The 24,982-nt window shown below is 42.5% G+C and overlaps 1 protein-coding gene across 1 annotated transcript; it reads right to left on the reverse strand.

Moving 5' to 3' along the window:
• Positions 1 to 4,341: 4,341 nt before the first annotated feature.
• Positions 4,342 to 19,612, reverse strand: p2rx7 (purinergic receptor P2X, ligand-gated ion channel, 7). The gene is made up of 13 exons (XM_068311751.1): positions 19,421 to 19,612; positions 19,048 to 19,198; positions 18,898 to 18,969; positions 18,666 to 18,738; positions 17,916 to 18,012; positions 16,870 to 16,950; positions 16,363 to 16,498; positions 15,308 to 15,444; positions 15,092 to 15,182; positions 14,840 to 14,905; positions 13,566 to 13,670; positions 6,771 to 6,878; positions 4,342 to 6,189 (listed from the first exon to the last, which is right to left on the reverse strand). The coding sequence occupies exons 1-13, from the start codon at positions 19,540 to 19,542 to the stop codon at positions 5,701 to 5,703; spliced, it is 1,728 nt and encodes a 575-aa protein (XP_068167852.1). The 5' UTR covers positions 19,543 to 19,612; the 3' UTR covers positions 4,342 to 5,700.
• Positions 19,613 to 24,982: the final 5,370 nt, after the last annotated feature.

The following is a 24,982-nucleotide window of genomic DNA, read 5'->3' on the forward strand; positions in this document are numbered from 1 at the left end:
CAGATGTGATTAGGCGCTATATAAATAAAAGTTGATTGATTTATTGAAGTGATACCAGCGAGTAAATGGTCAAAGAGCAACGTACAACATCAGTTACCATAATACTAAAGTATCCATCTCTGGATTAGACTTGTGGTCGATCTTGCAGGAATTGCCTGCTATGTTTTTCCTTCTTTCAGGATTAATAAAGAACATATTTATATATCTTCACAGGGCTGAACAAATGTCCTTCCTTCACCTGATTTTATACCTTTTACCCCTCTGGTTTTTCCCCTACCCCTGGGCGCAGCCACTATCTTTTTGTTGTAGTAGATATAGCCATTTAACTTTCAAACATCTGGTGCAGCCATCCTGTTTTACATGTGTGCAGCTTCCTGTTAAGCTTTCTCTTCCACATTTCACAGAACACAGAACGTTCAGTTTTTCACAGAGCTTTTCAGATCACAGGTCATCGTAGAGCAAAATCATATATCAGCATTTTGAGTACATGAAGCCCTATTATGCCAATCATACAGCTTTTAACTCTCTCTCTCTCTCTGTGTCTCTGTCTCTGTCTGTCTGTCTGTCTGTCTGTCTGTCTCTCTCTCTCTCTCTCTCTCTCTCTCTCTCTCTCTCTCTCTCTCTCTCTCTCTCTCTCTCTTTCTCTCTCTCTCTCTCTCTCTCTCTCTCTATTTATCCATCTCCCCACCTATATATTTGAAGCTCACTTAAAAACCTCACGGTGCCCCACCCACTACCGCCCCAACAATCACGACGCATCTGCCAGATGGAATCACATGAACAATATGGCGTAAGGCATCGGCTAGCTAGACTTTTTGTTGCGGTTATGCCTTTCGTCCACATGACAACAAAGATATCTGGGACGAAAACGCTGGCCAGTTTTTTGAAAACGGCAGGTCTGCGTTGTTGGAAGGAATACTTTGAGGAGTTGATGAATGGAGAAAATGAGAGAGAAGGTAGGGTAGAAGATGAAAGTGTGGTGGACCAGGAAGTACCAGTGACTAGCAAGAGTAAAGTTAAAATGGAAATAAAGAGTATTAAGAAATGGAAGGCAGTTGGTCCAGATGACATTCCTGTGAAGGTATGAAAGCATGTAGGAGAGGTGGCTATGGAGTTTTTGCGCAGGTTGTTCAACAGAATTTTATTGGGTGAGAAGATGCCAGAAAAATGAAGGGAGATTGTGCTCGTGTTAATTTTCAAGAACAAGGGTGACGTGCAAAGTTGTGATAATTATTGAAGGATAAAGCTGCTGTTGCTGTTGGCTTCATCAAGCCGTGATCTCCAACTCTCACTGGAGCGGTTCGCAGCCGAGTGTGAAGCGGTTGGGATGAGAATCAGCACCTCCAAATCTGAGACCATGGTCCTCAGTCGGAAAAGGGTGGAGTACCCTCTCCAGGTTGGGGATGAGATCCTGCCCCAAGTGGAGGAGTTCAAGTATCTTGGGGTCTCGTTCACGAGTGAGGGTACGATGGAATGGGAGATCGACAGGCGGATCGGTTCAGCGTCTGCAGTGATGCGGACTCTGTATCGGTCCGTCGTGGTGAAGAAGAAGCTGAGCCGAAAGGCAAAGCTCTCGATTTACCGGTCGATCTACGTTCCTGCCCTCACCTATGGTCACAAGCTATGGGTCGTGACCGAAAGAACGAGATCCCGGATACAAGCGGCCGAAATGAGTTTCCTCCACAGGGTGTCCGGGCTCTCCCTTAGAGACAGGGTGAGAAGTTGGGTCATCCGGGAGGGACTCAGAGTCGAGCCACTGCTCCTCCGCATCGAGAGGAGCCAGATAAGGTGGCTCGGGCATCTGGTCAGGATGCCTCCTGGACGCCTCCCTGGTGAGGTGTTCCGGGCACGTCCTACCGAGAGGAGGCCCCGGGGACGACCCAGGACATGCTGGAGAGACTATGTCTCCCGGCTGGCCTGGGAACGCCTTGGGATTCTCCCGGAGGAGCTGGACGAAGTGGCTAGGGAGAGGGAAGTCTGGGCTTCCCTGCTTAAGCTGCTGCCCCTGCAACCCGACCCCGGATAAGCGGAAGAGAATGGATGGATGGATGGATAAAGCTGATGTTTGTTTGCAAGCTACAAAATGGTTTCATGTCTAGGAAGAGTATCACAGATGCATTATTTGCCTTGAGGATATTGATGGAGAAGTACAGAGAAGGTCAGAGGGAGCTACAGTGTGTTTTGTAGATCTAGAGACAGTCTATGACAGGGAACCCAGAGAGGAACTGTGATACAGCATGAGGGAGTCTGGAGTGTCAGAGAGGTACGTTATATAGTACAGGACATGTACGAGGGCAGCAGAACAGCATTGAGGTGTGATGAAGGTGTGACAGAGGAAGTTAAGGTAAAGGTAGGACTGATCAGGGATCAGCTCTGAGCCCCTTCCTGTTTGTGGTGGTGATGGCTGCTGATAGATGAAGTTAAACTGGAACCCCCTTGGACCATGATGTTCACAGGTTGCATTGTGATCTGCAGTGAAAGCAGGGAGCAAGTGGAGGAACATTTAGAAAGGTTGTGGCCTGCATTGGAGAGGAAAGGAATGAAGGTTAGCCAAAGTAAAACAGAATATTTTGCATAAATAAGAGGAGTGGAAATGGATGAGTGAGGCCACAGGGGAAGAAAGGTAGATGACTTTAAATACTTGGGGTCGACAGTCCAGATCACGTTCTTTTCCTCTGGCACACAGACCATCAACACCTTTGAAACCAGAGAACCATCAAATATTTAGTTACAAATAGTAGCTTCATGTTTGAGAGGAAGCTACCGGGAACCCATGGTTCTCCACTGCTGTCATATTCCAGGACGCCAGTCTACTTGGAGGGTCCAGAAGATCATGGTGTTCATGGCTCAGAAGCTTGGCCGAAATGGGGGAGGCTGAAATCTGACCACTATTAAACAAAACACGGTTGAAACTTCCTAACTGGGCCAACTAATATCTGAGACAGTTTTATGAACTGATGAGATGAGAATGACTTTTCATGGACCAGATGAACAGTAACAGGTACAGAGTTCGACTTTGATGCAGACAGCAGCTAGGTGGAGGTGGGGTACACTAAAGACCTTAAAGATAACAGAATAATGGAATGGTCAATTCCTCACCTAACCTAAATCCTATTGAGATCTTGTGGTTCTTTCTTGAACAGGAAGTTTACCTTGAAGGAAAACAGTCCACCTCTGAATAATGTCTGGGAGCTGTGCTTGTTGCTGCACAAAAAGGTGATCATCGAAAGATCAATAAACTGACAAACTCCATGATTGCTAGGCTGATCATTTTTCATTTATCATTGCAGAATAATTCTACACACTAATAGTTGCCCAAAAATTGTGCACAGGCAGATATTCAACCAGAAAGACAGAACCACCCTTTTACCCTCTTAAATGTTTAGGTTTGGGGTTTATTAACATTTTCAGTTGACCAAGGACACTGTAATTGTTGAATAATAACATTAATCCTCAAAAATATAATTTGCCTAATAGATAAACTCACAGTATGTATCACCTGTAGCCAGCTGGGATCGGCTCCAGCAAGACCTGTGACCCGCAGGGCGGATAAGCGTCTGAAGCCGAGATAATTGTTGCAGGAAGTTTGATGAATGATAGCAAGACAACAAACTCAAATTAAGGCCAGTAAATCATAGTTATAAGAAACATTAAACTGCCACACCCTGTAGCTCTGTAAGGCAGTCACAGCAGTAGTTACATATTATCACTGCTAAGATGCTCACAATGACAAGCACATAAACAGGATTTATTTGCCGCTGGAAACATAAAATAACCTCATGGTGGTTCTATAACAAATGGAAAGGAAAACAAAAATTCACTAATGACAAAACAGTGCCTCACCAAATTTCACATCAGTCCATCATGTAGTTGTTGATATGTTCCTCTGCTGCAGTCGCTGATTTGTAATGCCAGAAACCACAAAGCTCAGCCTGCAATTTCATCTGCTGCTCTCCGTCCACAGGATGTACAAGTTTTATTGGCATTTAGGGAAGATATGAATGGATATTGATCCTCGGGGGACTCATTAATATGGGCTGAGGATGAGCTTGCCTTTCTAGACCATAGAAAGGAAAACCAGAAGAATGGTGTAATACTCTGAATGGAGGAATATCCTAAATGTTCATTGTTCCAGCACTGGTTATCAATTTTTCACTTTTTCACTGCTTAATATATAAGGAAAAATGTTGCACAAAATTACCTTTTATAGACATTTTAACAGTCAATTTGAATCATGACATGGAACAACACGTGAATGTTTCTCACAAAATGTTGTCAGGAGCTCTAACTCGAGAGTTTGGAAAATAATGACAATTTTACCACTTTTGTTTATATCAAGTATATTTTATTATAAAATTTGTAAATTCCTTGTTTGTCTTTTACTCTAACACATATATTTTATGTGTGGAGCTTAAACACAAGGCTGTTTCTCATACTGCAGGGATTATGGTTGATGTATGACCTCTGATATCACACTGAAACCCCGTCCTGATATGATAAATGACACGACTTATCTTTGCCTGGAGACACACAATATGTACTTATTTTGGACCGTGTGGTGTTTTTCTCTTTTCTCAGCTAGAGCAGCAACTTGACCTCTCTGCAAGGCACAGAACTGGAGAAGGACCTGGCTGCACAGACTTCATAATATCTGCTATATTAGGAAAAAAATATCACTCTGGCTTGTTTGTATTTCTTTACACCAGTCATAACTGTCTTGCCACAGGATGCAACAGTGTCCATCTAGATAGCATTAAGAGCAACTCACTTTGGTGCAACATTTGGATGTAAAATTTAGCATTTATATCCCTATTAGCTTTTCATGTTTGTACTGTTGCTTACAAGGTCAGGGATACTTGTCCATGTAGGTTGCCAGTTTGGAGGATTTTATTTCCAATGGTGAAATGAGGGATTTTTCAAACCATGCCACACAGTCTGTCAGAATTGTACCTACAAATCTGTATCATTTAATTCAGCCCAGGTGCCAAAAAAAACTTTTTCTACTGAACACTTGATTCTTAAGTACTTTTTTAAAGTTATTTATATGTTCATCAACATCAGGATTTGAAGTCGTATCTTCAGGATGTGGTTAGCTGTTCTTAGAATAAAGACAACTTGTTTGTCTCAGAAGAAACAACTATTTGTAGGAGAAGTTAGAGGCCGAAATGATTTTGATAAAACCTGGCACTGACAATGATTCTGTGCACATTTCTTACACCATACTTTAATTTAACAGTAGATCATTTCAGCAGTAAACCACCATTAAAGCGGCAAACTGTTGACTTAGCTTCTGTTTGTTAGCTAGGTAGATCAAACAAATGTGAAACAACACAGCACTGCAATCAGCTCTTTGACACGGTGAATTTTGACAGATTTTGATTAATTTGTTAGGGATACATTTTTGTCCTTTAAATGTTGCCTTTCTATGACGACTGATGTAAACAGACTGCTGTTAGTGATTTTTTTCTTTCTGTTCTTGCCCAGTAAGCAAAGGGTTGTGTAAAGGGAGCCAAACTAAGAAACATTAGTTCAGATATTTTTACTTAGCCAAGTAGCAGATGTTAGAAAATGCAATGGTTTAATAATCCAACATGAGATTTTAACTCTCTGAGCAAATGTAAACTGACTATTTTTCCCATTTATAAGAAAAGGACCGTTAATTAGTGGGTCAATCCTGGGGAGTCTTTCCTGTGTAACTCTTTACAGGTCTCCATTAGTGCAGGTCCGCCTGGATGCCATCCTAGTAGGCCTGAAGCCACTGTACCGCCCATCTGGACTCGGGTACTCCTCTCTGATTCTCCACACACAACAGCGGGGAATAGCAGGGTGGGTGTCGTTCGGTGTTACCCCAAACCTCCAGCTGATGTACTGTCTGTATGCGCAGTGACGCAGGGCATCAGTCTGGTGCTGATCAGCAGGAGGAGACAGAGGGTCCTGGTACAGGAGGACGGCCTCCAGCAGAGAACGACGCAACACAAGCTGCTCAAACACGGAAGAAGAAGTGATGCAGACGCCGCGGCTCTGCCTGCAGCACAGCTCCTCCTGGGGGACGGAGGATGGAGTGCAGGAGTCACACTTACACCAGGCTGGTCGACAGGTCCTGGGGTCGGGTTTGGGTTTACATTCTGATGTAGACTCAATGCTATGATCCAACAGAGAGAGAACAGCTCTCAGGTGTCCTGCATCCTCCTGTCAGGAAGAGAATATATCAGTCGAAAATTGGATTAATCATGTAATGAACAATTTTAACACTTTTTAAGTTAAAAAAAAACTCCAATGTGTTTTGATTTAAACCCAGGAATTAATGATTGTATACTTATTATATACATCTAAAAATATTAAAAATACTCTATCTAGCTCTATGAACAAGAAGACGACAAAAAGAATGATGAAACTGTTAATAAAATCTTTGAACAATGGGTAGATTTAAGGCATTCTTTTGCGTGCCCCATCAACTCAAAATGTTATCGAAAGTTCTAAAAAAAAATCCTGGAGCTGTAGAGCTGCAGTGAAATATGTGTTTCTGCCTGACCAATATCTAACCCCATCCTGAAGCCTTGTGGAAATCAGTGTCAGTAGTCGTAATGCAATTAGGGCAAATTTCTCACAATGTTAAAGAAAGTGGAAAAGAATTCACAGATCCACCTCGTTATCTGGATCCAGACCAAACTTTAAAGGGGTTCAGTCCTAAGGCACCATTGTTGCCCTGGTTGTAGAACTCAACCAGCAGCTCTCGTAATGCTGGATGGATCTCGCTGCAGCAGGTTTACCTTGCGTGGCTGAACACATACGGGCTTGACATCTTGCAAACTCTTCTTTCGTGATCTCCTCACCAGTCGAATGTTGTTCTCATCCACATAGGACACACAGATGATGCACTGCAAGACACACACATACCACAACTTATTACATCTCGCGAAGCGGTGATGAATTGTAATTGTCAGTGTTTGTGTGTTCGTCCGTCCACCACATATCTTTACAACCGTTGCAGATGGAAAGTTGAAAGAAAAATTACTCGGGCAGCAAAAGGGATGAAAACGAGATTGTCACCTTGAGAAAACGAGGTCAAGGTCAAATTTCAACTTTTGTACACTCAGGAACTGGATAAGATAGAAAGACAAGGGAGACGCCAGTGTGAGTAAGACCATAGATCAAAGCTAGTGCTTTGATCTATCTTACATATCGCTTTATCTGCCGTAGCGGGTCACGGGGAGCTTTAGCCTAACCCAGCGGTCTTAGGGCATGAGGCGGGACAAACTCCGGGTGCGACGCAAGTGCACCACGAAGCCATACACAAAGACAGACAACCACGCACCCCCAGACTCACACACTATGGGCAATCTGGAACAGCCAAGTGTTGTGGTATTGGCACTTCACTTTGGTATTGTCTATTTTGTGGTATGTAATTCATCCTCTTTAGAGGTGTAGGTGTGTAACCTGAAAGAGATCAGTGACTGCAAAGTAGTGGTAGGTGAGAGTGTAGCCAAACAGCATAGGATGGTGGTGTGTAGGATGACTCTGGTGGTGAGGAAGATGAAGAGGGCAAAGGCAGAGCAGAAGACAAAATGGTGGAAGCTGAAAAAGGAAGAGTGTTGCAGGACTTTTAGGAAGGAGTTAAGACAGGCTCTGGGTGGTCAGGAGGTGCTTCCAGATGACTGGACAACTACAGCTAATGTGATCAGGGAGACAGGTAGGAGAGTACTTGGTGTGTCATCTGGAAGGAGAGTAGATAAAGAGACTTGGTGGTGGAATGAGGAGGTACAGGAGTGTATACAGAGAAAGAGGTTAGCCAAGAGGAAGTGGGACACTGAGAGGACTGAGGAGAGTAGACAGGAGTACAGGGAGATGCAGCGTAAGGTGAAGGTAGAGGTAGCAAAGGCCAAACAAGAAGCTTATGATGACTTGTATGCTAGGTTGGACAGTAAGGAGGGAGAGACTGATCTATACCGGTTGGCAAGACAGAGAGATAGAGATGGGAAGGACGTGCAGCAGGTTAGGGTGATTAAGGATAGGGATGGACGTCTATTGACAGGTGCCAGTAGTGTGATGGGAAGATGGAAAGAGTACTTTGAAGAGTTGATGAACGTGGAAAATGAGAGGGAACAAAGACTAGAACAGGTGACTGTTGTGGACCAGGATGTAGCAAAGATTAGTCAGGATGAAGTGAGGAGGGCATTGAAGAGGATGAAGAGTGGAAAGGCAGTCGGTCCTGATGATATACCTGTAGAGGTTTGGAAGTGTGTGGGAGAGGTGGCAGTAGAGTTTCTGACTGGGTTGTTCAACAGGATCTTAGATAGTGAGAAGATGCCTGAGGAATGGAGGAGAAGTGTGCTGGTGCCCATTTTTAAGAACAAGGGAGATGTGCAGAGTTGTGGCAACTACAGAGGAATAAAGCTGATGAGCCATACAATGAAGTTATGGGAGAGAGTAGTGGAAGCTAGACTAAGGGCAGAAGTGAACATTTGTGAGCAGCAGTATGGTTTCATGCCAAAAAAGAGTACTACAGATGCAGTATTTGCTTTGAGGATGTTGATAGAGAAGTACAGAGAAGGCCAGAGGGAGCTGCATTGTGTTTTTGTAGATCTGGAGAAAGCTTATGACAGGGTGCCCAGAGAGGAACTGTGGTATTGTATGAGGAAGTCTGGAGTGGCAGAGAAGTATGTTAGAACGGTGCAGGACATGTATGAAGACTGTAAGACAGTGGTGAGGTGTGCTGTAGGTGTGACAGAGGAGTTCAAGGTGGAGGTGGGACTGCATCAGGGATCAGCTCTGAGCCCCTTCTTGTTTGCCATGGTGATGGACAGGCTGACAGACGAGGTTAGACAGGAATCTCCATGGACTATGATGTTTGCAGATGACATTGTGATCTGTAGTGAGAGCAGGGAACAGGTGGAGGAGAAGCTAGAGAGGTGGAGGTTTGTCCTGGAAAGGAGAGGAATGAAGGTTAGCCGCAGTAAGACAGAGTACATGTGTGTGAATGAGAGGGAGCCAAGTGGAATAGTGAGGTTAGAGGGAGAAGAGATCAAGAAGGTGGAGGATTTTAAGTACTTAGGCTCAACAGTCCAGAGCAATGGAGAGTGTGGAAAAGAGGTGAAGAAGCGTGTCCAGGCAGGATGGAACGGGTGGAGGAAAGTGTCAGGTGTGATGTGTGATAGAAGAGTTTCAGCTAAAATGAAGGGAAAGGTGTACAAAACTGTGGTGAGACCAGCGATGTTGTTTGGTCTAGAGACAGTGTCACTGAAGAAAAGACAGGAGACAGAGCTAGAGGTAGCAGAGATGAAGATGCTGAGGTTCTCTCTGGGAGTGACCAGGAAGGATAGGATCAGGAATGAGTACATCAGAGGGACAGCACATGTTAGAGGTCTTGGAGATAAAGTCAGAGAGGCCAGACTGAGATGGTTTGGACATGTCCAGAGGAGAGATAGTGAATATATTGGTAGAAGGATGCTGAGTTTTGAACTGCCAGGCAGGAGGCCTAGAGGAAGACCAAAGAGGAGGTTTATGGATGTAATGAGGGAAGACATGAAGGTAGTTGGTGTGAGAGAAGAGGATTCAAAGGACAGGGCTAGATGGAGGAAATTGATTCGCTGTGGCGACCCCTGAAGGGAAAAGCCGAAAGGAAAAGAAGAGGTGTAGGTGTGGATAATATAAAATATATGATCCATAAACATATATATGTGATCCATACATCCATAAACCTCCTCCTTGGTCTTCCTCTAGGCCTCCTGCCTGGCAGTTCAAAACTCAGCATCCTTCTACCAATATATTCCTTCTACCAATATATTCACTATCTCTCCTCTGGACATGTCCAAACCATCTCAGTCTGGCCTCTCTGACTTTATCTCCAAACCTCTAACATGTGCTGTCCCTCTGATGTACTCATTCCTGATCCTATCCATCCTGGTTACTCCCAAAGAAAACCTCAGCATCTTCACCTCTGCTACCTCCAGCTCTGCCTCCTGTCTTTTCCTCAGTGACACTGTCTCTAGACCAAACAACATCGCTGGTCTCACCACAGTTTTGTACACCTTTCCTTTCATTTTAGCTGAAACTCTTCTATCACACATCACACCTGACACTTTCCTCCACCCGTTCCCTGCTGCCTGTACACGCTTCTTCACCTCTTTTCCACACTCTCCATTGCTCTGGACTGTTGAGCCTACGTACTTAAAATCCTCCACCTTCTTGATCTCTTCTCCCTGTAACCTCACTCTTCCACTTGGGTCCCTCTCATTACCACACATGTACTCTGTCTTGCTGCGGCTAACCTTCATTCCTCTCCTTTCCAGGACAAACCTCCACCTCTCTAGCTTCTCCTCCACCTGTTCCCTGCTCTCACTACAGATCACAAAGTCATCTGCAAACATCAGTCCATGGAGATTCCTGTCTAACCTCGTCTGTCAGCCTGTCCATCACCATAGTGAACAAGAAGGGGCTCAGAGCTGATCCCTGATGCAGTCCCACCTCCACCTTGAACTCCTCTGTCACACCTACAGCACACCTCACCACTGTCTTACAGTCCTCATACATGTCCTGCACCGCTCTAACATACTTCTCTGCCACTCCAGACTTCCTCATACAGTACCACAGTTCCTCTCTGGGCACCCTGTCATAAGCTTTCTCCAGATCTACAAAAACACAATGCAGCTCCCTCTGGCCTTCTCTGTACTTCTTTATCAACATCCTCAAAGCAAATACTGCATCTGTAGTACTCTTTTATGTCATGAAACCATACTGCTGCTCACAAATACTCACTTCTGCCCTTCGTCTAGCTTCAACTACTCTAACTTCATTGTATGGCTCATTATTTTTATTTATTTGTAGTTGCCACAACTCTGCACATCTCTTGTTCTCAAAAATGGCCACCACCAAACTCCCCCTCCATTCCTCAGGCATATTCTCACTATCTAAGATCCTGTTGAACAACCCAGTCAGAAACTCTACTGCCACCTCTCCTAGACACTTCCATACCTCCACAGGTACAGTATATCATGTGGATTGAGTGCCTTTCCACTCTTCATCCTCTTCAATGCCCTCCTCACTTCATCCTGGCTAATCTCTGCTTCTTCCTGGTCCACAACAGTCACCTCTTCTAGTCTTTGTTCTCTCTCATTTTCCTTGTTCATCAACTCTTCAAAGTACTCTTTCAATCTTCCCATCACACTACTGGTACTCGTCAATAGACTTCAAACCCTATCCTTAACCACCCTAATCTGCTGCATGTCCTTCCCATCTCTGTCTCGCCAACCTGTATAGATCAGTCTCTCCCTCCTTACTGTTCAACCTAGCATACAAGTCATCATAAACCCATTGTTTGGCCTTTGCTACCTCTACTTTCACCTTATGCTGCATCTCCCTGTACTCCTGTCTACTCTCCTCACTCCTCTCAGTGTCCCACTTCTTCTTAGCTAACCTCTTTCTCTGTATACACTCCTGTACCTCCTCATTCCACCACCAAGTCTCCTTATCTACTTTCCTTCGAGATAACACACCAAATACTCTCCTACCTGTCTCCCTGATCACATTAGCTGTAGTTGTCCAGTCATCTGGAAGCACCTCCTGACCACCCAGAGCCTGTCTTAACTCCTTCCTAAAAGTCATGCAACACTCTTCCTTTTTTAGCTTCCACCATTTCGTCCTCTGCTCTGTCTTTGTCCCCTTCATCTTAGTCCCCACCAGAGTCATCCTACACACCACCATCCTATGCTGTTTGGCTACACTCTCGCCTCCCACTACTTTACAGTCACTGATCTCCTTCAGATTACACTGTCTACATAAAATGTAGTCTACCTGTGTGCTCCTACCACCACTCTTATAGGTCACCCTATGTTCCTGCCTCTTCTGGAAGAAAGTATTCACTACAGCCCAGTGGTTCTTACCCTTGTTGGAGGTGCCGAACCCTGCCGGTTTCATATGCTCACTCACCGAACCCTCCTTCAGTAATTTTTTTTTTTTTTTTAATTTAAGACATAAGAACAATATTTTCCGCAATATAAGGTGCACCGGATTATAAGGCGCACCTTCAATGAATGGCCTATTTTTAACAAAAATTTTCATACATAAATCCCACTGGATTATAAAATGCACCTGAGAACTCATCTTCAATGAATGGTCTATTTTAAAACTTTTCATTTATAAAGCACATGGGATTATAAGAAATTGAGAAAATTAAAGGCTTTTAGTTGCAGAAAATACTGTATATGTTTTACTGGTGTATTTAATGAATTCTGCGTTAATGTCACCTTTTTCAAAGAACATAACCAAGACAGTGCATGAACTCACACGAAATGACCTACCTGCAAATCAGTGTGACTTCTGCTGTTGTTATTGAGAGACCAGTTCAGATATGTGTGGCTTCACCTTGGCAAGTGCTACACAGCAAAGTCTGTTCCTGTTGTTTTCCATGCAGCTTAAGGAAGTGTTCCTTTATTTTTGCCAGTGCGAGACTAGAGTTTGCTCATCTTGACTTTGTAAATCATGCAGAACGCTGACTCCCATCACGTTCCGTTATACAGTAAATGTAAATTCACGTTGCACATATTCGTCCTGACCACTTTCTTTTTTTTATCGACATAGTTACTATGAATTCAAATATTAACAAAGCAATGAGATGACGTACCATCATGACAGGCATAAATAATGCATCATCATGCAGCCAGTGATGGCTAAGGGGGGCGTGTCATCACGAATTGACACAATGTGTCAAACGTACACAGTGATTCGTGCTGAGACCCTAGTGTTCGATCGAACCCAGGTTAAGAACCACTGCTATAGCCATTTCCATCCTTTTTGCAAAGTCAACTCCCATCTGTCCTTCTGCGTTCCTCTCCTGGATACCAAACCTGCCCATCACCTCCTCATCACCTCTGTTTCCTGCACCAACATGCCCATTGAAGTCTGCACCAATGACAACTCTCTCACTTCTAGGTATGCTCTGCATCACTTCATCAAAGTCCAACCAGAATTTTCCTCTTCTCCTCCAGCTCACATCCTACCTGTGGAGCATACCCACTAACCACACTGATAGAAAATATCTCAGGATCGAAGATATCTCAGGAACCAGATAAGATAGAAAGACTAAACAAAAGGCGTTATATTCAGGGAGGCAAGAGGATGAAAATTTGATCACAACCTTGACCTTGAGAAAACTAGGTCAAGATCAAATTTAAACTTTTGGACATTTTTTTGCACATATCTCAGGAACCGCATAAGATAGAAAGATTAAACAAAATGTGTTATATTCAGGGAGGCAAGGGGATGAAAATTAAATCACAACATTGACCTTGAAAAACTATGTCAAGGTCAAATTTTCCCTTTTACACCTTTTTAGGTACACATCTCTGAAACCTGATGAGATATAATCACAAAACAATAAGCAACATTTTCAGGAAGCCAGGGGCACAAAATGTGTAGGTCACGGTAAAAATTTTAATTCAGGGGTGTCGCAGGATGTTGCAGTTCGTGACTACCTTGTTCTTTACAGGTTTTCATTTACCTTTTATTATTTTTCTAGAAAGCTGCAGATCACATATCGTCATATAAATCAAATTAAAAGTTCATGTTACCTTCTCTTTGTCTGGGACAGGCTCCACTTTCCTCTGGAAGTAGTCTTGTCCAACCTCTGCAGAGTAACAGTTCGTTCCTATCAGCCAGTCGATCAGTATGGTTGTCTGGTTGAAAGGTCATAGAGGTTCGTCATCAGTCAACATCTCAGACTACATCAGCTTCATTATCAATTCCATACCTGTTATTTTTAATAAAGTAGTTCATTTGAAGTAAAATGTATTTAAACAATGAGAGCAATATCAGGTTTTCATGCTGTCATTCTCAAAATGTCACGAAGACGAAGGTGTTGCTCAAAGCTCTTTTAAAGGTTAATACATTTCTTAGACCAAAGCTGCTCAATTTGGAGCTCCTCAACATTGATTCAATACCTGCAGCTGACCAATCAATTCTGGACTCTGTGTTCTATTAGCTGTGATGCCCGCAGCATAAAGGGCACAAAATCAGCCGGTCAAATTTACTAAGAACATTTTTGGTGGTTAAATGAGAGCAAGGACAAACGTTGCTCAGATTTAGTTCACCACCAAGTAAACACACAGATGTTACTGTGGCAAAAAGTAATGCAGTACATACAGTTTGCATTGCTTTGTTAGTGACATCTCTATAGTTTAGCAAGTTCAAGTAGATTTTCTGATTTAAATTTTAAAACTATTGCTAATTCGTTTATACCAGGTCATGTTTTCTGCTACAAATTACCACTGTAATCTAGACAAAATAAGAGAAACCAGTCTTCACATCCCTCCCGACCCCTCACATTGCAGCAGTGCTCTGCTATTTAAAACATACCGGTAGATGCTATTCTTCTCATTCCTATTTTCCACAGTAAGACAGGCTGTAATCTCCGTCTTTGAATTTGTTTCAGGATTTAAATGTGAAGGTTTTGTGTGGAGTCTAGATAGTGGCATGCTGTTTGTTGACAAGACAAACTTTTCACAGGCTTTGCCCACCAGAGAAGAGGTAGAAAAATACATAAAAAGAATCAAGAACCTAAAATTTGTACAAAAGTACAGTACTGTGCAAGTATTTAGGCAGATATACTTAGTCACATTCCAACACTGCTATATGGAGACTCCATTGTCCCTAAATGGAATACATTTGGAGACATTTCACTTATTTTCTGCTATAATCTGGTCTGCAGTGACATTCAATTCATTCCAACACAGCCGCTCTAAACAATCTCCCTGGTCATTAAAAGGAAATCAGTTCGGTACCAACAGAGACTAAATGAATGAATGGATGCTTGTGTAGCAGCAGCGGAGACTGAGTGGCCTCTCACCAGGGCGTAGTACGACAACGTCGATCCGATGTAGATGATGAGCTGGATGAAACTGAACTTCCCTGCCTGAAAAATAAATCAGATTATCTTATGGTGTGTGTGTATGTGTGTGTGTGTGTGTGTGTGTGTGTGTGTGTGTGTGTGTGTGTGTGTGTCTGTATATACAGAAAATCTCCAAGATTATAAAATACAGATTAAAATAAAGTAAATTAAAACCAAGTTGCTTCTTCCTCGTGCACCAAAGGAACCCACCTGTCCAAACACCATGACATCAAACCTGATCCCGAAGGCTTTATACAGAGTTCGCTCCTCCACTCCATTCACTGTGTTGTACTTTGCATACCTGATGAGATGATACATGAGATAAATATTAGAAAAATAAGGTTGAGATCGTTTAGTGATTGACTAAAAATAGCCAACGTTCCTTTTTACTCAACCTGCTGATGTTGACCTTTGACCCTCACTAACCTGAAGTTCAGGCCTGGGAAGAGGGTCTTGTTGCTCTCTTTCTCATCCAGCCGTCTGAAGGAGTACTTGGGAAGACAGCTCAGCATCAGTGGGTCCAGGTTGCAGTCCCACTTGATTAGTATGCCTATGACGCCTCCCTGTGGTCAACAGAGGAAATGAACAAACACTGTTGGGCGGTTTAGAAAAACTGTCGCCATTGAAAGTAAAATCTCATTGAAGTACAAGAATTTGGTATAATTCCAAATCTTGCACACCCATAACAAAAGTACCAAATCTTGATTTTCACAATAGATTTATCAACTGTTGTTACAAGAGATTTTGTGTGGGCCTCTTTCAAGAAATCAATACAAACAGGGCTCGAATGTTGATCAGGGAAAAAAATGTGCTCTGAACTGTCAAGAAATGTCAACTCAATGTTCATAACTTTGTATTTTACATAAAAACACAATAATACTTCTATGGTAATTCTATTATTAGGGTAATAATTGACTTTCTTCTTCAAAAAGGAATGTTTTCTGTCTTAGCTTGTTTCATCTTCAACTAGTCTCTTTCTAAGGCTGGCAGTTGGTTCCTAAAGTCAAGGAAAAATGGAAAATCCACACACATCCTCAACCACATAAGAATTGGGAAAATTCAGACCAGTGGTATCACAATCTTGATCTATTCCTGAGATATGGTGCTGAATAACAGCCAGTGTGTACACAGAACATTATACTGTCACATACATTACATAATACTGTTGAATACAAAACCACCATCATCATTTTAACTAACTCAATGTAATTTATTGACTAATAGCCAAACTTCTGTCAATCATTAACCTCCAAATGGACAAATCTGAAATTCCCTCAAAACACTCATATATATATATATATATATATATTGGGATATTGTGTTCATAAGAAGGAGACAGAAGAACAAAGAGAGGCATGAAAAGAGTTTAGGTCACCCGCTACGACCATCAGTAACTTATTCATCGGTGATTGTGGACAGAGGTACAAAGAAAGTCCCCTACAAAACAAACTCATCAGAAACAGTAAGAGACTGACTCCTACCTCTACTGCCATCTCAGAGAACTTCTCTCCTGCCTGTTGAACAATGTCTCCCAGTCTGAAGATGGGGCAGAGTGAGTCGTTTCCTCTCTGACAGCTCCTCAGGTAGACGTCATTCATCGGTGGGAGGATGTTCCTTCTGGAAGACAAAAATAGATGGTGACATTCCCAGACAGCTCTTCACACTGTTGGAAAGTGATGAAATGTGAACCTTTGGGAATGTCATTCCTTGAAATTACTTCAAAGTGTCCATAGCTTTTTTTAAACACGATTTTATTTATATTACTTTAAAATGCAGAGAAATAATACAGCGATATATATCTTTAAACTTTAGAATGAAGAAAAAGGGAATGAATAAAGCAGATTCTTTTTTTGTACAAAATACAATTAAATGATGACCAGCTAATTCCTCACAGCTAACTATTGGAAAAGGACTTGAGAAACATTTTCAACCTCCAGTTGAGAGTTGAGTTTGTTGCCCCAGTAGCTTCAACCCTGAAGCAGCCTCACCGGATGTAGTTGAAGGCAGGAAACCTGATGTTGTTCTTGATGAGGACGGTGAAGTTCTCAGCTGCTGCCAGCAGAGCAGGCCTGTGGTGAGAGAGCAATGAACACACAGTACATAGACAAACAAACAAACAAACAAACAAACAAACAAAACACACTGTTCAGTCTGACCATCTGTTGGATGTGATGGTGTTGATGTATTTTAGCCAAGGAGTGCACATGTAGACATTTTATGCATTAGACATTATGGTGCTCAAAAACAAAAATAAATAAGTATTTCTGGAAGTCACACATTTGCAGGATCACTTCATGTTGTCTGATACAGTCAATTAATTCCTATATATTTGTCTTATAAATACACTTCCTGCATAATACATGCACTCATCATGAAAGCATATTATTGAATACACACACTGCCTTTTAATTCCAGAAGTTATACTGTTGACCTGTGGTTGATGTGTCCAACTCATGTCACACAAACACAAACGCCACAACGAAGCTGACATTTAGGACCCTTATTACGACACTTGTTAAATTTTGTAATTTTTTTTTTTTTTATTCTACTCTAGGAATCCCCATAGGGAAATTATTAAACCGCACTAACGCACACAGATATTCTTCATGTTGACAGATTATTTGTTATTTAGCTGTGATATTCTTTTATATATTATATACTGAATTAATGACCGAAGGGAAATTAGTGAGTCTAGATTCATAACAAGCATTACACTTTGTTGTATTACTCAGATGATCTCGCTGCTGTAGGTTCTTTTCATGTCAATAACACAATAGCTGCTAAGAAACAAAGCAATTTCATTTACCTGCTCAACAACGTTCAACCGTTCTACATTTTAACTACAGCCATTTTCATTGAAAAGGTTAAAAACACAATTTTTAATGACAGGTTCTATATTCTCCTTAGACTTTATTGAAGATTTATGTTTGAACCAGTTGTTACTATAAATGTTTCAGTGGATCACAAGAACTTAAAACCCTGGTGAAAAGTTTCTTGAAAAAGCCCTGTTCTGAATCAGAATAGTGTCGTCTACCTCGGAGGGCTGGTCTTGGTTTCGATTGGACACCATGCCGACACCTCACAGGTTTTCCTCAAAACATCAAACTTCACACATGATCCCGTCTGAATCCCTGCAGGAGGAAAACAACAATTCTGCATCCAAGCTCAACTGATTCTGTCAGAAAGGCCCCAGGTTTGACATCTGCAGCAGCCGATGAAGCGATACAAATCGCAGGTCATATAAATCAGTAAAAACTACACGATAATTCAAATGAGATTACTAAGGATTATTAGCCAGAACAAATCAGGGTTTTCTTCTTGATAAAGGTGAGGTGCAGATCTATCTATCCACAACAGACCAATAAGGCTTTGGTCTCTTATTTTTTTTCCTACAGTCTGGAACCCATCCCAGCTGACACTGTGTGAGACAGAGGTCATAGATCATCTGGGCCGACACACGGACACAAACACGCATGCTAACATTTAAAATTTCGAGTCATCAATTCAAATAAAGAGCATGATGTTGGAGGAAACAGGATTCACAGAGTTCATATTGTACATTACTTTACCTTCATCTTACATTAGTCAAACGAAATTAAAGTCATATACTTAGCCTTTGTACGAATGTCTTTGTAAATATATGTGGATTTCTCATTTTCATTCATTCTGTATTGGAGTCATGGCAACATGTTATTCATGGGGACTGATGAGCCTTGGCTCAACGCCCTCCTGGTTGTTGAGGTTGGTTTCTCGTGTTGGTGTAGTGACAGAGGAGTCGCCGTACCGTGGCTCTGCTGATACCAGGCTCCTTTCTCACAGTCTCTATCGGTACGACACAAGCTGGCTTTAGGGGGAACCTGGAATAGAAACACCGAGAATGAGACAAGTGTGTTTGTTTCTGTTCATCTAAACATCAGCTGCAGTTTTAATGTGATTTTATTGTGGAACTTCTGTGGCAGATGTTCTCACATAATAATAAACCATCATTTTATGGATAATTATAATGAAAAGAGCACCTCTGGACATTTTCCCTGCTTCTGGCTCTTTGTGACAATGACGTTTGTCACCACAAAAAAGGAGTTTTTGTTCTGGGGAAAAAAAAAAAAGCATCATATGAAATTTCCTCTTTGACACAGACACACAAGATTGAGGACCAAAACCACTACCTGTGCTGTAGCCCCGCTGTAGTCCACCACATCCCAGACAGCATCCCCCACCCCGGGCAGGTGAGTCTGAGCCACCCCCTTCACCTTGGTGGTGACAGAGCTCACCAGCAGGTCAAACTCCTGGTACTTTCTGTTCCACAGCATCAGGATGCTGGAATAGAGAGATACAAAAAGTCAGGTTTATGGCTGCACTAACGAGTATTAACATGATCCTACGATCATCAGCGATCCTACACCGAGACACGTCTAGAGAACAGTCTGGGTTAGAGGGAAGTAGACGCGCTGAATGTGCGGCCGCTCCCCGGACGGGAACACATGCGGGGGCTGAACTATTTCGCTGTGTTCGGACTATGTCTGAACTGTGTTCGCTCACCAGATGAACAGAAGGATGAATCCGTTCAGACTCCACTTCATGGATCCGAGCCGGACGCTCTGGATCCGAACCAGTTTGTTGGTTTCATACTGACACAGACTGCGAATAATGCCGCACGGCATAATCCTGTGCTGCTGGTTCCGGAACCGTTCAGTGAGGATTCTTGTGTGTGAAAGAATCTGTGTGAGACTCCTCTTCCTGTGTGGACGGTCACATGTCCGGAGTCCTGCAGCTGCTTTCGGTCTCATCATCATCACAGCGCAGCGCACAGAGCCGGAAGGAGAATGTAAGGGTCCGTGGGCTCTGGGGCCCCACCAGGGTCATGCTGGTGAGGCACTGATTTCATCATAATTACATTTACAAACATATTAACCTACAGTGTAGCTTATTCACCATTTAATTAGCAACAGGTCATTTTTAAAATCTCAGAGCAGAATTATTTATACACATAAACTGTAACACACAAATAAGCACATATGATTAAAAAACTTATATTGTTACCTACATATTTTTTATGTTATGTTTACTTATAAATGAAGTCCATCCGTCGCTCCTTCTGAACAAAAGCATCAAAAATATTTTGAGTTGAGATTTGTAATCCTCATTTTTTATAGTAAGGCAAGGCAAGCAGAATACAAATGAATGGCTGGACTAGTTTGCCGTCATTTCTTCTATATGGCCGAAGAAGAACACTCCTCAGCCGAATCCCTGGGTTCATCAGCGCCCCCTACCATGAGGCAGGAGAACTGCGTGCCTCACTTTGTGTCTTTTCCCAGGCATTTCAGGACCGCTCAACTCAAGAAAGACGTTACACACATACAGTTGTTGACAAAAAAAACACTGTAGATTTTATTCAATAGCTAAATTATGGGAATTTAGTTCATAGAGCAAACATGTTTGAACATTTTAATAGCGTCATATAGAGAAACAGCATTACGGTCACACATGTACACACAGTTTCCTAATGTAACGGCCATGCAATCAGAGGGAAACGAGGAATCATAATATAGGTAGGAGATTAATAACAATAAACATGACAATAACAATAACAAACAAAACAATAACAATAAAAATGTAGCCGCAAGAGGACACAAGCCAGTGTCTTATTGTGCCGGTCCCAAGCCTGGATAAATACAGAGGGTTGCGTCAGGAAGGGCATCCGGCGTAAAACTTTTGCCAAATCAAAGATGCGAATCAAACCTATGACTTCCATACCGGATCGGTCGAGGCCCGGGTTAACAACGACCGCCATCGGCGCTGTTGACCTACAGGGCGCCGGTGGAAATTGGATTACTGTTGGTCGAAGAAGGAGAGGAGGAAAGTGCGTTCGCACGAAGAAAGAGAAGAGGAACACCAAGAGTATAGGACTGAGAGTAGGGACGTTGAATGTTGGAACTATGACAGGAAAAGGTAGAGAGTTGGTTGACATGATGCAGAGGAGGAAGGTAGACATACTGTGTGTCCAGGAGACCAGGTGGAAAGGTAGCAAGGCTAGAAGTTTAGGAGCAGGGTTCAAGTTGTTCTATCATGGTGTAGATGGGAAGAGAAATGGAGTAGGAGTTATCTTGAAGGAGGAGTTTGTTAGGAATGTCCTGGAGGTAAAAAGAGTGTCAGATAGAGTGATGAGTCTGAAGCTAGAAATAGAAGGTGTGATGTTCAATGTTGTTAGCGGGTATGCTCCACAGGTAGGATGTGAGCTGGAGGAGAAGGAGAAATTCTGGTCGGACCTTGATGAAGTGATGCAGAGCATGCCTAGAAGTGAGAGAGTTGTCATTGGAGCAGACTTCAATGGACATGTTGGTGCAGGAAACAGAGGTGATGAGGAGGTGATGGGCAGGTTTGGTATCCAGGAGAGGAACGCAGAAGGACAGATGGTAGTTGACTTTGCAAAAAGGATGGAAATGGCTGTAGTGAATACTTTCTTCCAGAAGAGGCAGGAACATAGGGTGACCTATAAGAGTGGAGGTAGGAGCACACAGGTAGACTACATCTTGTGTAGACGGTGTAACCTGAAAGAGATCAGTGACTGCAAAGTAGTGGTAGGTGAGAGTGTAGCCAAACAGCATAGGATGGTGGTGTGTAGGATGACTCTGGTGGTGAGGAAGATGAAGAGGGCAAAGGCAGAGCAGAAGACGAAATGGTGGAAGCTGAAAAAGGAAGAGTGTTGCATGACTTTTAGGAAGGAGTTAAGACAGGCTCTGGGTGGTCAGGAGGTGCTTCCAGATGACTGGACAACTACAGCTAATGTGATCAAGGAGACAGGTAGGAGAGTACTTGGTGTGTCATCTGGAAGGAAAGTAAATAAGGAGACTTGGTGGTGGAATGAGGAGGTACAGGAGTGTATACAGAGAAAGAGGTTAGCCAAGAGGAAGTGGGACACTGAGAGGACTGAGGAGAGTAGACAGGAGTACAGGGAGATGCAGCGTAAGGTGAAGGTAGAGGTAGCAAAGGCCAAACAAGAAGCTTATGATGACTTGTATGCTAGGTTGGACAGTAAGGAGGGAGAGACTGATCTATACCGGTTGGCAAGACAGAGAGATAGAGATGGGAAGGACGTGTAGCCGGTTAGGGTGATTAAGGATAGGGATGGAAGTCTATTGACAGGTGCCAGTAGTGTGATGGGAAGATGGAAAGAGTACTTTGAAGAGTTGAAGTGAACATTTGTGAGCAGCAGTATGGTTTCATGACATAAAAGAGTACTACAGATGCAGTATTTGCTTTGAGGATGTTGATAGAGAAGTACAGAGAAGGCCAGAGGGAGCTGCATTGTGTTTTTGTAGATCTGGAGAAAGCTTATGACAGGGTGCCCAGAGAGGAACTGTGGTATTGTATGAGGAAGTCTGGAGTGGCAGAGAAGTATGTTAGAACGGTGCAGGACATGTATGAAGACTGTAAGACAGTGGTGAGGTGTGCTGTAGGTGTGACAGAGGAGTTCAAGGTGGAGGTGGGACTGCATCAGGGATCAGCTCTGAGCCCCTTCTTGTTTGCCATGGTGATGGACAGGCTGACAGACGAGGTTAGACAGGAATCTCCATGGACTATGATGTTTGCAGATGACATTGTGATCTGTAGTGAGAGCAGGGAACAGGTGGAGGAGAAGCTAGAGAAGTGGAGGTTTGTCCTGGAAAGGAGAGGAATGAAGGTTAGCCGCAGTAAGACAGAGTACATGTGTGTGAATGAGAGGGACCCAAGTGGAATAGTGAGGTTAGAGGGAGAAGAGATCAAGAAGGTGGAGGATTTTAAGTACTTAGGCTCAACAGTCCAGAGCAATGGAGAGTGTGGAAAAGAGGTGAAGAAGCGTGTCCAGGCAGGATGGAACGGGTGGAGGAAAGTGTCAGGTGTGATGTGTGATAGAAGAGTTTCAGCTAAAATGAAAGGAAAGGTGTACAAAACTGTGGTGAGACCAGCGATGTTGTTTGGTCTAGAGACAGTGTCACTGAAGAAAAGACAGGAGACAGAGCTAGAGGTAGCAGAGATGAAGATGCTGAGGTTCTCTCTGGGAGTGACCAGGAAGGATAGGATCAGGAATGAGTATATCAGAGGGACAGCACATGTTAGAGGTTTTGGAGATAAAGTCAGAGAGGCCAGACTGAGATGGTTTGGACGTGTCCAGAGGAGAGATAGTGAATATATTGGTAGAAGGATGCTGAGTTTTGAACTGCCAGGCAGGAGGCCTAGAGGAAGACCAAAGAGGAGGTTTATGGATGTAATGAGGGAAGACATGAAGGTAGTTGGTGTGAGAGAAGAGGATTCAAAGGACAGGGCTAGATGGAGGAAATTGATTCGCTGTGGCGACCCCTGAAGGGAAAAGCCGAAAGGAAAAGAAGAAGAAGAAGAAACATGTTAAAATGAAGGCTATAAGATACATTCAAAATGAATGTATCTCCAAATCTCTATGTGAGAGCAGAGATTTGGAGAGAGCATTTTGGCAGGTTTCATGGCGAGAACCATCAATAAGTGACTTTCTAAAGTTTGGGATCATTTTCATGTCATACCATCAAATGCAGTTTATGGCACACATTTTGTTTCCATAGTTAAACTGTATTTTTGTAATTTAAATGGGTCTCAGTATTACAATTGCTTGTAGGTGTGGTGTTTTCTCTGCAAACGAGAGTTGTCAACAACATATCTATGAGACATTTGCATGTTTCATAGATGATGTGATGAAAATGTGATGAAAATCATACCCAACAAACCAGTGACCCTATCAACACTGGAAATCCTGACTGTATATACAGTATGTATATATAGTATACTGTATACAGTATATATGTATGTGTGTGTCTACTGTATTTATGGTAGATGTTGGACATCATATTCACATAGAAACCTTTCTACCACACAGTGCCGGGAAAGCAGAAGTTGGAGGAGACCTTGATGGACATGATAGGTAAAGATGAACAGCTTTTTTCTTTTGTTGAGGACAAAGGGTTCCAACGATTAGCATTTAGCAATATACACTAACCAAAGAGAAGGCCGTGGAAGAAATCAACATGGATGCGTACCTTGGTGTCACTTGGCGTTATGTGCCAGACAGCCTAAATCTGGCTTTTAAGTGTGCAGTATTTTCCTTTGAGTCAGCAGCTAATATTTCAGATGTGATTGCAAATTTGATGATGGAGTGGGGAAGTGTGGACAGGCTCTTCCTTGACTCATTATTTCACCGTGGCCTTTGCCTTCCTCACCTGCTAAGAGAGAAGCTCAGAGTGTCTATGTACAGAGGAACCATGAACGCACCAACTGGCGTTGCTGAAGACAGCAGTTGTGCAACAACCATACTTTGACCGGAGGAGGATCCTATACATGTCAGATATACATCTTCACATTCAACTCAAAGAAGTCTCATTTTTACAGGTGTGATGTGGAACATCCACTGTATATAAGACTACAAATATTCAAGTATTCAAAAAATAGGTAAGGAAAATGTGAGAAAAGGAAATACATCTTTTGTCAATTTTTCAAAAGTATAATCGATGTTTTGAGTACATGAGAAAATAAAGCATTTATAAGAACGCAAGGAAGCTTTTAATTCAAAAGAATTTTTTTAAGAAAAACTGAGGTGAAAAAATAAGCAGGGATTTGTGGTGTATACATTTCACAAGCTTGATATTGAAGTGGGAATAATAAAGATGTGATCAATTTCTGGTAGTTGGATAAAAAAGAAATACTCTTTTCTTCCGATATATAAAACTTATAACAATTGATCATAAGTACATTATACTGTTTAAAACAGTTTCTATGGCAAAAAATAATATTTAGTCTGAATGTGGTTCGTTTAATTAAAATGTTAAATATACTAAAATATAATGTACGTAAATTGTATACTACTCTAAAGTTGCTCGTCTCACATCACTGTATTCTTCAGTGGTTGAGTGTTGTTGCAGTTCCACAGATCACCACCAGAGGGTCGAAAAGGCTTTGAGTTCCTGATCACTTCTGTTAGTTCACGTCAGTTCTCTGGGGATCTGTATGTTGGCCAGTCCTGCTGGTGGTGTACAGTATGGTGGTGTTTACAGAGGAGATGATACAGACATAGTTCTAAGAAACATTTTAAAACACCTG

The sequence above is a fragment of the Antennarius striatus genome, chromosome 3 (assembly GCF_040054535.1).
Source record: "Antennarius striatus isolate MH-2024 chromosome 3, ASM4005453v1, whole genome shotgun sequence".
Lineage (NCBI taxonomy): Eukaryota > Metazoa > Chordata > Actinopteri > Lophiiformes > Antennariidae > Antennarius > Antennarius striatus.